The sequence below is a fragment of the Caretta caretta genome, chromosome 5, assembly GCF_965140235.1.
Source record: "Caretta caretta isolate rCarCar2 chromosome 5, rCarCar1.hap1, whole genome shotgun sequence".
Lineage (NCBI taxonomy): Eukaryota > Metazoa > Chordata > Testudines > Cheloniidae > Caretta > Caretta caretta.
Window position 1 is genome coordinate 44,835,672 of NC_134210.1, and position 15,150 is coordinate 44,850,821.

A 15,150-nucleotide genomic window follows, 5' to 3' on the forward strand; every position below is an offset into this window, starting at 1 on the left:
TGGAGGCGGGGGCTGATGTCAGGATTTCTCCCTCTCCCTGCCTCAGGACTGGTTACTTCCTGCCACAGTATGAACTTACAAAAAAGACAGCATGCTGACACACTCCCTGTCCCCAAAACACACTCTGTCTCTCCCACCCTCGATACACATGCACACTCCCTGTCACACACTCTTCTCCCCCACCACTTCAGTTGAAAAGCAGCTGGAAAAAGTAGTAGGAAGCCCCTGGAACAATGGGATTGGGAAACCTGCATCATGTGACTCTGTGCCTGCCCCATGAGGCATTGTAAACCCTTCCCAAAGCACACTGCGGCCAGTTGCACAGTGGGATAGCTACCACAGTGCACTGCTGTCTTTGCCATTGCAAGAGCTGCTAATGTGGATGTGCCCCAGCATCACGAGCACAGTGTGGACATGCAGCAGCGGTTTAATTCCAGCGTTTTAATAAGTGGTATAACTTGTGGCACAGAAACTTGCCAATGTAGACATACCCTAAAAAGCAGAGGGGGCTGGTTGTGATTGGAACATGGTTTTATGTTCTTTAACTCTTGTGAAGGGGTGCTCACACGCGCACGCGTGCACACATGCGCACTCCTTTCATAAGAAGTGTTCCTTGTTCAAGTGTTTGAATCATCATGTTCCTGTGGTCACTACTCATTGGATGCTACCCAGACATTGTTCAGCTCTTTAAAGCTTCAGAAGTATACGGGCAACTATGGTCTAAAAGAAAAGGAGTACTTGTGGCACCTTAGAGACTAACCAATTTATTTGAGCATGAGCTTTCGTGAGCTACAGCTCACTTCATCAGATGTTTACCGTGGAAACTGCAGCAGACTTTATATACACACAGAGAATATGAAACAATACCTCCTCCCACCCCACTGTCCTGCTGGTGGTTCTTAAATAGTTCTTATAATTAAGCTTCTGTCACAGCCCTGGTCAAGCTGCCCTCTGGACACTCTGCAGGCTGCTTTTTGGGCCTATATGCTGGGCCTGTGTGCTTTTAAGCTTCCTGGGTCAGAGCCAAGGCCTAGCACTGCCTCTGACTTTGCATTCCTGGGCGCACACTCTTGGGGTGCAGCTCTTCAGTCTACTACCTCTTTCTGAGAGCGGAGATCTGGCAGCCTGTCTGCCTGGGCACCATAACTAGTGCTGGTTCCCTTTTCCAGAGCAACAGTCTTGAGGGTACTCTGGTTTACAGTTTACTACTTCAGGGACACGTGATAGCTGAGGCACAGAACATACACAAACTTTGCAAAAGTTCTTGTGGTGGTGTGGTTTGGCCACTTAAGGTAGTTGTGCCCACCCTTGGTCATGTGGCATGGCCTTTTAAGATTTTTGGGAGGTTTCAATGTAGACAAAGGCAGATAAAGGAGGCAGTCACTGGGAATAATCTGTATTTGGAGAAAACCTCTGCTTCCAATCTTCTAAAGACCTGGGATCTTGTAGAGAGGGTGAGGCAAGATTCCCTCTCCCATGCAACCAGAACCAGCTCTGGGAAAGAGGGCTGTCCATATGCTGCCTCTTTGCTCCGAACAGAGTCACATACCAGCCGTTGGAAGGTTGCTGCCAGCTGAGCTCTTCCAGGCCAGGGAGAAAAAAGGGAGTAAGGTGAAAAGGGGCCAGCTGCAGGTAAGCCTGTCTGAAACCCCAGTTGGCCAGAGGTAACAAGCAGAGTTACCAACAAGAGTTGTTGTGGGCCTCCTGTGCCAAGGAGAGAGAAGCTGGGTAGGATATTTTCCCTTCCTCCTTGTCCAGGCCCAAGAAGGGCTGGGAAGTCCCCTGAGCCAAAAGGGCAGGACTTCATCGAAAGTTTGCAGGGTCTGCAAAATACAGTTCAAAATTTAAACCACACAAGACACATTCGTTGTCCTGGTAACAGGCAAGACTACTTTTTTTTCAGTGTGGTCTTCTAAAGTTCCCATTAACCAAGGTTGCCAGGCTTGTCTTAATTTCTCCCCACTCAAATACAGGAGAAGAGTGTATTCAGTCTTTCTTCAAAAAAAATAAGACACCATTCATACTAGACAGGACACAGTCCTCTTATCCAAGTGGGGCTGGTAAATCCTGAGCCATGTTTCAAGTTTGAGCCACCAAAAGAAGTTATAAAAACAGCAAAAGGGGCCACATGGCAATATTAAAAAAGCACACAAATAAACATAAAACTAAATTTAGATATTAAAAGAAATGTGGAATCTGAATCCTTTATCTATGGTTTGTTAGCTTCAAAATAACTAAATTCAATTTAATTACTTTATTTAAAATATTTTACATTAAATGAATGTATTTGGTTATTTTATTTTAATTTTGGAATCTGATTATTTTAGTTTGCTGTATATGTAATATGACCTACTATAGTACAAATATGATTAGGTTTGTATAGTAAATGTTTTTCAAATGATCACTCTAACAAGGTGATATGCAAAACAAACATATTGTTGCATTGATAAGTTTTCATTTTTGTTTTTATATAAAAACAAAAATTTTTCAATATTTCTCTTGTTCTGTCCACTGACTGTGTGCCTAAACCAGGGTTTAACATCTCTGGTCCTCAGGGATCTCCAACCATCCAGGTTCTCGTGCCAACCAGCAAATAATTGTTTTTATTAAAATCTATATGCAGTGCAAACCAGTGGAATTCTCATGTGCCCTAGACTTTAGTGTGAATTAGGATATGTAAGTGTTTCATATGCAATGTTAAGCAGTGTACATTTTAAAACCAACTATTAAGTGCTGGATTAAAAACCTGGACTATTGGATGTCTGTTGCCAAGGAGCAATGAAGAGAGTCCCTGTCTTAAGCAATGACCTAACACACCACCTTGAATCTCACTCTTTGTGCTGTAACTCTCACTCTTAAGGACGGCCGACCCTTGTCATCCCTGGATCTGCTCTTTTTTTCTCCAGCCAGCTTCCTTTAACTTGGGCGGGTTGCTTTCAAAGACATCTCTCCCTCCAAGAGCCTGTGCCTGTGTTCCTCCTGAGAGTTCTTCCTCTGAGTGTCTCAGGCTCTGTTTCTTTAAGATCCAGAGCGAACACCAAATCTTTTTTCAGCTTCCGGGGGAATTCCACTCCTTCATCCCCCGACCCTTGCAGAGAAATTTGCTGAAGCTAAGAGAATTGGTTTTCTCCACCCCGTTGTCCCAAGGTGTTCCAGTTTGAATGGGAGCCATTTAGCGACCTTCCATTGTCCCTGGACTGGGAGACACCTGACTCAGCTCTGACAGCACAAGGTGAATTCCACATACGCTGAGACCTGTTGTAAAATTTATGCCAACATAGCTATGTCACTCAGGTGTGAAAAATCCACACTCCTGAGTGATGTAGCTATGTTGACCTAAGCCCAAGTGTAGATATAGCTAGGTCGACAGACAAATCTTCCATCAACCTAGCTAACGTTGCTGAAGGAAGTGGTATTCCTACAGTGACAAAACCCTTCTGTCGCTGGGGGTTGTGTCTACATTGTTGGGTTATGCTGGCATAGCTACAGCACGGTAGCTTTGCTGCTATAGTTCCTGTAGTATAGACGTGGCATTCAATGATACAGCAAGTTCTTAAAATCAACTAGAATTTGTAAGGTGTACATAGATTCCCCAAATTGCCATAGCTCCTGACAGCACAACATACTAATGCATGAGATCTAAACTTTGTTTCTGTTACAGAACAAAAATCTGATTCTGCTACTTAAACAGGGAGTGGATTGAATTTTCAATAATTCAGTAACATAAGACTGGAACCTAGTTAGTTTCTCCAGGGAATAAGCATCAAGCCTGCCTTTCTGTTTGAGTAAGGTGGTCTTAAAAGTTCAAAAGAGGTCTTCAGCCAGCGTTGCGTTGGCTGTTTCACTGCACTCTTCTCAAAGAAAGTGTGCCGTGGAACACATGGTTAAAGTTGCTTCCCAGTTTAATCAGCTATTTAAATTACTAGATTGATTCTGTTCTGCTTGCCTGTAGTCTGTATGGCTGACTAATGCAGGCATATTGTTTCTCCTTGGCCTCTGGCTTTTTAAAAACACTTTAGTTTGCCAGAGTTCATGTACCATCTTGATTGCTTGACAGGAACTAGATTTTCATTTGTGGGAAGCTTGAATGGAGAGAAGTTGAATATAATCCAAGAAATTGAATTTTTTGAAGACAATTTACATGTTTATGCCAAAAATTCATAAAATCCATTTCTTTTATTAGTAAGGTTTTAATACAATTTGTGTCTCCAACAAAACAAATATTCTAATCAAAACAGTAAACTATTTCAGGGTCTCCTAAGCAGCCCTCAACAATATGATTTTCAGTAATGCCAATTTCTCTGCCTGTTCTTTTGCCTTGAAGGCTCAGTGGTGGGAAGAAATGGCACAAAGAAGAGGAGTTAGTGTGAACCGGAAAGATAATTGCTCTTTTAAATTAAGAGTATTTGATGGTTTTGAATGAAAAATGAAGTGTATGAAACTAGGCTTTCTTTATCTGTTCTCTAAATTAGTAATAAAGCATGTTCTGGGATGTTTAAAGTTCAAAAGCTTCAACAGTTAATTAAGCCCAGCCTTAGCAGGGTGCACCTTCAAATTCTCTATCCAGATTGGGAAACTGAGACATTAATTATGGACTGATATTTAGAGGTGGTTTCAATGGGATTTCTGAGTGCTCAGCAACCTCGGAAATCAGGCCATAAGCAAACTGTAGTTCTCCAATATTTGTATAGTCTGACCATCTGTAAAAATAGAGAGCTCATGAATTTTAAAACCTAGTCCCAGTGTTTTCTTCATCTGTATATCTGGTACATGACTTTGTGCCTGCTCTGTCAATTTAGAGATCAAATACTCCTGTTAATATTGTGAACATCCTCTTTCATGTGGAGTGAATATTACCCTTTCTAACTCGCCTTTTGAAATTTTATTGATTTGATGATGCCATTTGAATGTTGTGCCAACCTGGCTTCTACATTTGCTGTAAATTTACTAAGTCTGAAACGGTTCTATATCATTTGCCTTAGCAGCATATCTGTTAACTCAATGATACCTAAGACGCTTGTCTTGGGAGGGGACAGCTACAAATGAGAGTTTAGTTTCGCAAACATAAGTTTTTTGCACTATCTGGTGTGTTTGGAAAAAAATATAGTTTTAAAAGTTTCATTTTAATAAGAATGTTTGTCTACCCCAATGCACGTTGGGGAACTCTCACTACTTTGCATTCTGTCTAGGAAAACAAATCTCAGCATTGCCTATTTTATTAGAGTTTGTATCAGGGTAACATGTATGGACACTAATCGGTGCTCCATTGTTCTGGGCACTGTACAAGCTCGCAGTAAAAACTATCCCTGCCCCAGTGAGCTTCAAGCTAGGTTGTGAAAAGACTCAACAGATGGATGAAACAAATGCCATTGGGGGTAGAGGGAGGACATAGTGGCAGTAAAATCAATCAAGTTATGGTACAATAAGCAGATATCTGTTTACCACCCGTCTAGCTGGTACTGTTCTGTGGGCATTGTGTCTGAGATAAGTCTAAGGACTTGAAGACATAGGCAGCGAGTTATACAGGCCTGTGGTGCCCATGCTCCACCAATATTCAGGAATGTGGGCCCGGCTCCACAAATGTTCGGGCTCTGAAAATATAAGCCGTCCTGGCCATAGGACAGACCAGGGCAACTGCCCCGGGCCCCATGGCCTGGGGGGCTAACAGGGGGCCTGGCACTGGCGGCAGCAGCAAGTGACCAGGCCCCAACCTGCCCTGCTCTGTCCAGCTAACTGGCCTGTAGTTATCTAGGTCATCACATTTACCCTTTTGAAATATTCACACAAATGTAGCTTTCTTCCAGTCCTCTGTAACTTCCCCAGTGTTCCAAGACTTATTGAAAATGAACATTAATTTTCCAAGGAGCTACTTAGCCAGCTCTTTAAAAACTCTCAGATGCAAATTATCTGGACTTGCTGATTTTTAAAATGTCTGATTTTAGTAGCTGCTCTTTAACATCCTCTTGAGTTGGAATGGAAAATATTTCATCATATGATATGATTATATTACTCTGTTTTTCCCAAATACAGAACAGAAATATTTATTGAACACTTGTGCCTTTTCTGTATTACTGTTGAAGATTCTGCAATATCTGTCTAGTAATGGACCAATACTGTTAAGATGGTTTTTGTTCCTCATACACCTCAAAAACTCCTTATTGTCCTCAATTCTGCATTGCCATAATCATATGATACATTAACCTCCTGTTGCAGAGCTGTTTTAAAAAAAACCTTTCAGGCTGTGGACATTTTTGGTTGATCTGGCATGTGGATTGACTGTTGCTGGTAGTAGAGGATTACAGGTGTGACTCTCCAAAGAAAGCAAGTACACCAACCCCTCACGTGTACGCTCCTGTCATCCATTTTTGTTTACTAGTGTTCTGCTTGCTCAAGTAATCATGTCTTGCTTGGCATACTAGCCATGTTCTGAAAGTATTTGGAGGTGAAAATCTTTCAAGAGTTACAATATGGCTTGAATCTAATCATCCAGTCTTCTGTCCATTTGCTCTCTGACCCTTTCCGTTTTGCTTTTCGAGTTGTCGTCTGGGACAAGCAGAGACCAGCATTCTTCCTTTCTTGGAGCTGCGCTGTTTCTTTATGTAGGGTATTATCTACAACCTCGGTATGCTTCCCAGACTCATTCTCTTTCTTGAAATCATCCGAGGCTGAGCAGCTGCTGAATTTATTTTTTCTGTCTTGTTCCTCTAAATCTTTGAAGAGAACATTTGCTAGGGCAAAACACTGTGTGTGTCAGCCTCTGTTCATGTAAGAAAAGTGAACTAATGATCCCCACTCTCATCTGATGGTGTATTGCTCTACAAGTCTCATTGGTTTAGGTTGGTGGCTCTGAGGATACAGAGAGACTTTAGTTTCCTCTAAACTAATGGTGTTTCACCCATTATAAATCCTTCTTTTGGGGATCTGCTCTAGCCATGGGGTGAGGGGGCGAGGTCTAGTCTGCATACAGAGACAGAGCACATAAATGGATAAAAGTCACAGAAACCTGCTTTTCAGGAGACATTTCGGGAGTATTCATTTCCACGTTAGTGTGGTGAGCCTCTGAGGCCAGAATATGAGAGGGAACAAACAACCACACAAAGTTAGGGCAAGGCCTAAAAGGCAAATATTTAACAAGTGGGGAAAGGGATGGAATTTTCCTACCTTTCTGGCAATTTATTTTTAAAGAAGAGGTATGATGCCAATCTTCCTTTAAAAGTGGTGAGGAGTAGGGGATTGTTCCCCTTCACCCTGTACTGAGGCATTTGACAGGAGTTAGTAGCTGTCAATTGTGGCTCCAGACTTCCAATCCTTTATAATCTATGTACCACCTCACCTGTTGTATGCAGTTTACCCCTCAGTCCAGACTGATGGTTCAGAGTCACTGAAACATAACTTGTAAGTGTGAAATACATCCAATTAGCTATTTTTAAGTCAGCTGTACACATGTAAACTATATGAGTGCAATCTGCTTAATTACGGTAAATCCTGTTTAATTTTCTCACTGTGTGTGTGTTTCAGATTCCTTTTTATGAGCGCATCTGCAAAGGTATTCAAGCAGGTGAAACGTGTGAGAAGCTAGTGGGATACTCTGCGGTTTATAGGGTCTCTTTTGGAATGGCATCTTTCTTCTTTATCTTCTTCTTACTTACCATCAAAATTAACAACAGCAAAAGCTGCCGAGCATATATTCACAATGGGTAAGTTTTAGCTTGTTCGCTTATTTTGCCCTCTTCTAAAATCAAGCAATAAATCACATTCCCTGTGTAGTGCTAGATTTCCATACTGCATTTCTTTTTGATTATGTATAGTGTTATCAAAAGCACTGAGTTAATTTTGATGGTTTGTTTGACATATGTACATAAGTGTGTAGAAGTGAATTCTAAGTTGTATTCAGACCGGTAGTGATTCCTTTGTACCAGAGAGCAGTAACCACTACTTAAGGCACAGCTGTCCTATGAAACAGACAGAACTCCTGTCGAAGACTTTTAATTTCTTTTATAAATAATATTCCACTTTGGTTTTGTCTTCCAGGTTCTGGTTCATTAAGCTTCTAGTTTTGGCAGCCATGTGCTCAGGAGCTTTTTTCATTCCAGATCAAGACACCTTCCTTAATGGTACAATTTTATCTTTCTGTATGCATATACTCTTTCCATTTTGCTTGTATGAGTGCCTATAACCTTAACAGTAGAGACAGATCGGTTATCTCCCGAAAGCTTATGCCCAAATAAATTTGTTGGCCTCTAAGGTGCCACAAGTTTTCCTCGTTCTTTTTGCTGATACAGACGAACACGGCTACCACTCTGAAACCCGTATCCCTTGTTACGGTAACGCAATGATAGTGCTAGTAGCTGAGTGAATGAATGGGGTTGCCATAGTTGTTTCACTTCTTTCTTAGTTTTGTATAAACAGTTAAGAATATTTTTAACATGTTATATACACATGCGCAGGGTACGTGTGTGAACAAAATAACAAACTTGTGCTGCCTTGCAAGCTTTTGGATTTACAGATAGTCATAACGAGTGCTGAAAAATGTAGACACTTAGGAATATGCAAAAATGTGTTGGGTTTTTTTCTGGCTGATATAATTAGTTTTATGCTTTGGTGTTATAGCTGTGTTGGTCCCAGGCTATTAGAGGCGAAGTGGGTGAGCAAATAATTATCTGTTAACAGAAGTTGGTCCAATAGAAGGTATTACATCACCCACCTTGTCTGTATAATTAGCTGTGTCGCAGTCAGCTGAATACCATTATTTGCAACAGAGAGAGCTTGTTCTGTTCATAAGGTGGTACCGTAAGCCAAGTAACACAAAACATAAAGCACACTGGAATCCTCTCTCTTGAAAACTAGCAGTGACTGACTGTAATGAGACAGGATCTTGTAAGCTGTGGGGAAACTAAACAAATTACGTCTAGTAGTAGAAAATTAGATTTCTTGCTGAGATGTTGTATTGCCAATTTATTTATTGTGGATCCTGTTTCCATAGTAGTGTCTGAAACCGTTTTTGTTAATTGCGAATATAAATTGGTAGCAGTTACTGTCACTAACTCTGAGAGTGGTTTGAGAATGTTTTCTCAACCATATGTAAATGTCAGCTTTGGGGGGAGATTTTAAAAAATTACTTTAGGGAGTTAGGAGCAAAAGTCCCACTGAAATTCGGTGAGATTTGTGCTCCTAAATATAGCCCCACACAGATACAAAATTCATATCCGCAGATATGGATATCCACATGTATAAAGCTGATATCCACAGAGCTGCAGGGCTCTACCATGAACCACAGTGGGAAAAGCAGCAGTATGTCGGGCTGCTGCTCGCAGGAGCCAGCGCTCAGCCCGGGCAGTTCTCCTGGCATGGCAGTACTGCTCCCAGCCCTGCCCACTAGCACCACCAGGAACAGCTCCTGGTGAGTCTGGTGCCCACCCCAGTTTCATGAGGCTGAAGTTAGTTACGTATTCCTTGTTCTTTAATCTTTAAACACCCACTGTGTTAGAAAGTGATGGAATTCTAGAATATTACTATTTGGAGGCATTCGTGATCCAGGTGCGCCGCAGTGACCCTTTCCACTGTACTGATTCTCTGGAGTAACATGAACGTGTGTAAGTGGAGAAAAAGTAGCTCTTGAGTCAGGACATGAACAACAATCTTTTGATGATTCTAGACAGGAAACACTTCTCCCCCAGTCTGTTTTGCACAGAAAAAATCAAGAAGTATGTGCTGGTCTCTTTTGTGTCAATGTCTTAGGGAAGGGTGTTTAGAAGTTCCTTCAATCCCTTCTCCAAACAGGAGGCATCTGCTGCATACTCCACCTCCCAGAAGGTTTCTGTAGCTCTTCCCCTCTTTCTATTTAAATAAAATATATATGTATTACCACTGCTCCCTGCCCCATTAGTTTGGCTGGGGAGGCATCATGTGCAACTGCATGGTTTGCACAGCCCTATTACTAGCTTTGCGTGTGCGGGCGCGCACACAAACTGCAATGTAGCCTTCTGTGATAGGTATGGTTCTTACTTGGAAATCTAGGTACCTAGTTACTGAGTAGGGGTGAGGAGCCTACCAGACTTCTCCCCTCCCCCTCACATACACACAGCCCATTCACACCTTCAGTTTTGTACTCCACTTTGCTGACATTTTTACAAAAGAACTTCATGCTCATTAAACTAATACAATAGCTTATCAAAACTGACAAACAAATGATAGACTGAAAGTACTCAAGTAACACAAACCATAATGCTGCAGTACAACAAATGTATATAACTCTGCCAAGAGCAATGTAAACTAACACCGATATTGTTCAGCTCTTATTAATCAAGGTAAGTTTTCTTGGCAAAATACTACTCAGGTCACAGTTAAAGTTCATTAGCACATTCCCCAGCTATGAATTGTTAGTGCGGATAGCTGACTGTCTATAGTTATAGTCTAAGGGTCAAATGTTGAGTGAGAAAAGACCCCATTATACACCTGTATTACTAGATGCATTTCCAAATTATAAGACATACAGTGACTCCAAATGAGCCTTTAGATAAATAGCTGCACACACTTCCTTTAGAGCAGTGGTTTTCAAACTTTTTTTTTCTGGTGACCCAGTTGAAAATAGATGTCCGTGATCCAACGGAGTTGGGGATGAGGGGTTTGGGGTATGGGAGGGGGCTCTGGGCTGGGGCAGGGGGTTGGGGTGTGGGATGGGGTCAGGGCTCTGGGGGTGCAGGCTCTGGGCTGGGGCTGGGGATGGGGGGTTTGGGGTGCAGGAGGGGGCTCTGGGTTTCGCGGGGGCTCAGGGCTGGGGCAGGGGGTTGGGGATTGGGGCGCAGGCTTACCTTGGGTGGCTCCCGGTCAGTGGTGCAACAGGGGTGCTAAGGCAGGCTTCCTGCCTGTCCTGGCACCGCAGACCGTGCTGTGCCCCAGAAGCAGCCAGCAGCAGGTCCGGCTCCCAGGCGGAGGCATGCATGTGCCTCCGCATGGCTCTCGTCCACGGGCATCCCCCCCACCCCAAGTGTTTGGGGTGAGGGCAGCGCATGGAGCCCTGTGGGCCCCCCCCCCCCCCGCATAGAAGGCGGACCTGCTTCTGACCACTTCTGGGGCCCAGCGCAGTGCCCGAACAGGTAGGGACTAGCCTGCCTTAGCTGGGCAACACCATCAACGGGACTTGTAACAGCCGGGTCGACAGTTCCGACCAGAGCCGCCACCACCCCGTGCCTTACGTTCCATGACCCAGTGGTGACCCGCAGTTTGAAAACTGCTGCTTCAGGGCCTTTAGTTTTTCACAAAAATCAGGTATCTGGTCAGGATGCAGATTGACCACTCTGGAAAGGAAGTGACGCAGAATTACTCCCATGTGGCTTCTGCGGGGACCCAAAGGCTATTTTATCATGTACGTGTTCGCATCCAGTCTTGATTTAAACCAGTCATAGGTGAATGCGGAGGATTGTGGTAGCTGTGGGGGTGTCTCAGAACAATTTTTTTTATTCCTGCAAATATGAATGAATAAGTTTTCCCCCTTATTTTTACATCTGTGTAATTTTGAATCTAGTGATAGTCATTTTCAGCCTCAGGTTCCTCAACAATTTTAGGTTTTAGGAGATCTGTAAACTGATGCCACCGCTTTTCTGCACCATGTAGCAAGATTTCAGTAGCTTCTCTTCATATACAGTAACCTTCTCCACAAAAATTCTTCAGGTTAATGAACTTGTAGTGGATATTCTAGAAGGTGTGGAGTGCCATAAACTGAATCATGTCTATCAGTCAGCTGGGATGGATGCAAAGTTGCACTGGTCTTTCAGGTGACCTCTGCCATTTTCAGGAAGGTCTCTAGTCAAGGTTAATTGAGATGTGTCTTGATGAGCTGTATAACGGTTTCACTGCATAGACTTTTGCCCTGATACCACAAAGCTCCGTTTATCTAAGCTCTCAAATTCAACATAATTGGAAATTGATCTTTTTTCCCCTTGCAGCCTGGCGCTATGTAGGTGCAGCGGGAGGATTCCTTTTTATACTTATTCAGCTTATCCTGCTTGTGGAGTTTGCACACAAATGGAATAAAAACTGGTATGTGTCTGGCAAGCAGTTGGTTGTATAATGTATTGTATTGCAATCCTTCTTTAAATGCATGTTTTTATTAACAGAAAATTAACCACAGTATTTAAAAATACAACAGACACTATTTTATGATGGAAGGCAACTATACTTAAAGAAGATACAGTACTCCCCAACCTTCTAAGTCTTTTTCTACTCTTTACTCACTCTCCTTTTTCCCCATTTTGGATGCCATTTCTCTCCCTCTTATTATTGACCTCTTGTTGCTTTGTATTTGACTGAAATGGTTCTGTTTCCAATAAATAGTAATAGTGCTTCAAGGACCCCATCATTTAAGCCTCTTCACTTCTGTATCAGTATAATCCATTTTTGATAAAATAGAGTGGATCCATACAGCATAGCCACAGCACTCAAGCAGTGATGTAAACTGGTGGATCCTGTTTTGTTTTCATGCAAGCTTATAGACACACCTCAGCCCAGTTTTTAAATAAGAGGTGAGCCACTTGTTTCCACCCAACTCTACAACTTTCCTTGATCAATCCCCTTGCCCAGCCTCTTTTGTATAGGCTTGATTTCCCATTTGTGTAGCTTTGGCACCTTCCTTCCCTGCCCCATTAATATTTTAGAATTCTTAAATCCTACACAAACACACAATCCCCTCCCTTTAGCTATTCCCTGCCCATCCATTCCGCTGTCTTTCTCTGTTCTTTTGTTTTCACAGTTATCCCATTAGCTTGTAGAAAAGGTTTAAAACCCTCTCCTCTCTCCCTTTTCTCCCCTGATAACTGTTTTCCTGAGGATAAGATAAAATGTGTTCTCTTGTCACAGCACAACCACTGCTGCCAATAATTAACTGTAGAAGAACCCCAGTGCTGTCAGTGTGACCTGAAAGGAGACTTCCAGCAGTGGCATGTAACTCAAAGGCACCATCTGAGTTAACAGATTTTTGTAAACCATTTTGCAAATCATTTCTGCCCTGTTAGTACAGACAACTTGATTGTACTGGATGATGCCGTCTGATACTTTGTTCCCCCAAGATCAGTTCTGCAGGGGTGGGTGGGAGTGGGGGGTAGGGAATTCAGGACTCAGTAAAACTTGTAGGATACAGAGAGCCAAAAGACGGGAGAATGGTTGAATGGACAAAACTGTTGTAGTGGTAGGAGGATAAGAATAGCTGCGGTGTATTTAACCGTGGTTTTCCAGGGCTTATGTAATGGAAGAACTTCACTAATGAGTTGGGACCTGGAAGGGTCGTCCTTGGCTCCAGTCAAGGAATCCCCTACGTTAGCTAGGAGCTACGATTACAACAGTGTCAAAGATTTGCAGATGGCTCAGTCTAAGCTGTTCCAAATCTTCAGAATCTTGCAGGCTATATTTATGGAAATAGCCAGGCATTAAAACATCAGTGTAAAGTCTTGATATATGATCAACACTAGCATTATGGAATGTTTTATAGATCCTGGTGATAGCAAATGAATCTAGCAAGGCAACTATATTTGTAAAATACCCAGAAGTCACAGCCTATACTGCTGAAACAATGTATGTACTATAGAGAGCAAAATGCTGACTTTTGTGCAGCTCTAATGGTCATATAAGCTATCTCGATAAGGAGTATATGTTCCATATTTTTTCTATAGCTAATATATTTTCTTCCTTACAAACAGGACTGCGGGCACAACGCATAATAAACTGTGGTATGGCTTACTAGCTCTGGGCACTCTCGTCTTGTACTCCGTTGCTGTGGGAGCCCTGATTTTGATGGCTGTCTTTTACACGCGCTCCGAGGGCTGCACATACAACAAGATCCTGCTTGGTGTAAATGGTGGCCTGTGCATTCTTATTTCATTGGTAGCTATCTCACCCTGTGTCCAAAGTCGTAAGTGTGCTTATCAAATTTTTGTCTGTTGTTTGTTTTGTTGGAGATGGGACACCTTGAGAGTTCTCTGGAGCCTACTTCTGGTTATCAGACTTGGCAAGGCTGATGTCATCGGGTACTGACGCAGTGTGTGTATACCTTTCTCGCATGTGTCTGTCTCGGTCTCTCTCTCTCTCTGTGTTTTGAGTTAGCTTTTATGTCACTCTGTCTCCATAAAATCCATACCATCGCCTCTCTGACCCGTGTCACTAAGCATGACAGCATAAGGGTAAGGATAAAAGGGGTACAAAACAAGGGTGATGTGATGGTAGGGGTCTACTACAGATCACCACCTAACCAGGAGGAATAAGTGGATTAGGCTTTTTTTTTTTTTTTTAAAACAACTGACAATCATTCAAAACACAAAACTTGGTGGTGATGGGGGACTTCAACTACCCTGGCATCTGTTGGGAAAATATTACCACAGGGCACAGATTATCCAACAAATTACTGGAATACATTGAAGACGCCTTATTAGAGAAGGTGGAGAAAGTGATTAGGGGAGAGGCTATTCTAGATTTGATTCTGACAAACAGGGAGGAAGTAGCTGAAAATTTGAAAGTGGATGGCAGCTTGGGTGAAAATGATCATGAAATGATAGAGTTCATGATTGGAAGGAATGGTAGGAAGGAAAACAGAAGAATAAAGACAATAGATTTCAAGAAGGCAAACTGTAGTAAACTCAGAATTGGTAGGTAAGATCGCATGGGAAACAAGAGGTCAGAAGAGATGACTGTTTTCTAAAGAGCTATTAAGGGCACAAGAGCGAAGTACCGCAACGCATAAAAAAGTTAGGAAGGATGTAAGAGACCACCCTGGCTTGACCAGGAGATCTTCAATATCCTGAAAATCAGAGAGAATCATACAAAAAGTAAGTCAAATTACAAAGGATGAATATAAAAAAACCAACACAAGTTTAGAAAAGCCACGGCCAAAAAAAAGCTTAAACTAGCTTGGGACATAAATGGTAACAAGACAACATTTTACAAATACATGAGAAGCAAGAGGAAGACCAAAGACAGGATATGCCCATCATTCAACAAGGCAGGAAAGACAATAACAGAAAATGCAGCAGTGGCAATGCCTTTTTTGTTTCCGTTTTTCACCAAAATGGTTAGCGGTGATCAAATGACTAACCTACGTTAGACAACATAGTGAACATCAGTGTAAATGGGGTAGGATCTGAGGCTAAAATAGGAAAAGAACAA

The 15,150-nt window shown here is 42.4% G+C and overlaps 1 protein-coding gene across 2 annotated transcripts in view; it reads left to right on the forward strand.

The window, feature by feature from the left end:
* Positions 1-15,150, forward strand: part of SERINC5 (serine incorporator 5) — a 53,852-nt gene that overhangs the window by 24,887 nt on the left and 13,815 nt on the right. For both annotated transcript variants that reach the window (XM_048849648.2, XM_048849651.2), the window contains exons 3-6: positions 7,519-7,697; positions 8,032-8,114; positions 11,946-12,039; positions 13,692-13,903. In XM_048849648.2, the coding sequence (XP_048705605.1) occupies positions 7,519-7,697; positions 8,032-8,114; positions 11,946-12,039; positions 13,692-13,903 (568 nt within the window). The remainder of the gene's footprint in view (positions 1-7,518; positions 7,698-8,031; positions 8,115-11,945; positions 12,040-13,691; positions 13,904-15,150) is intronic.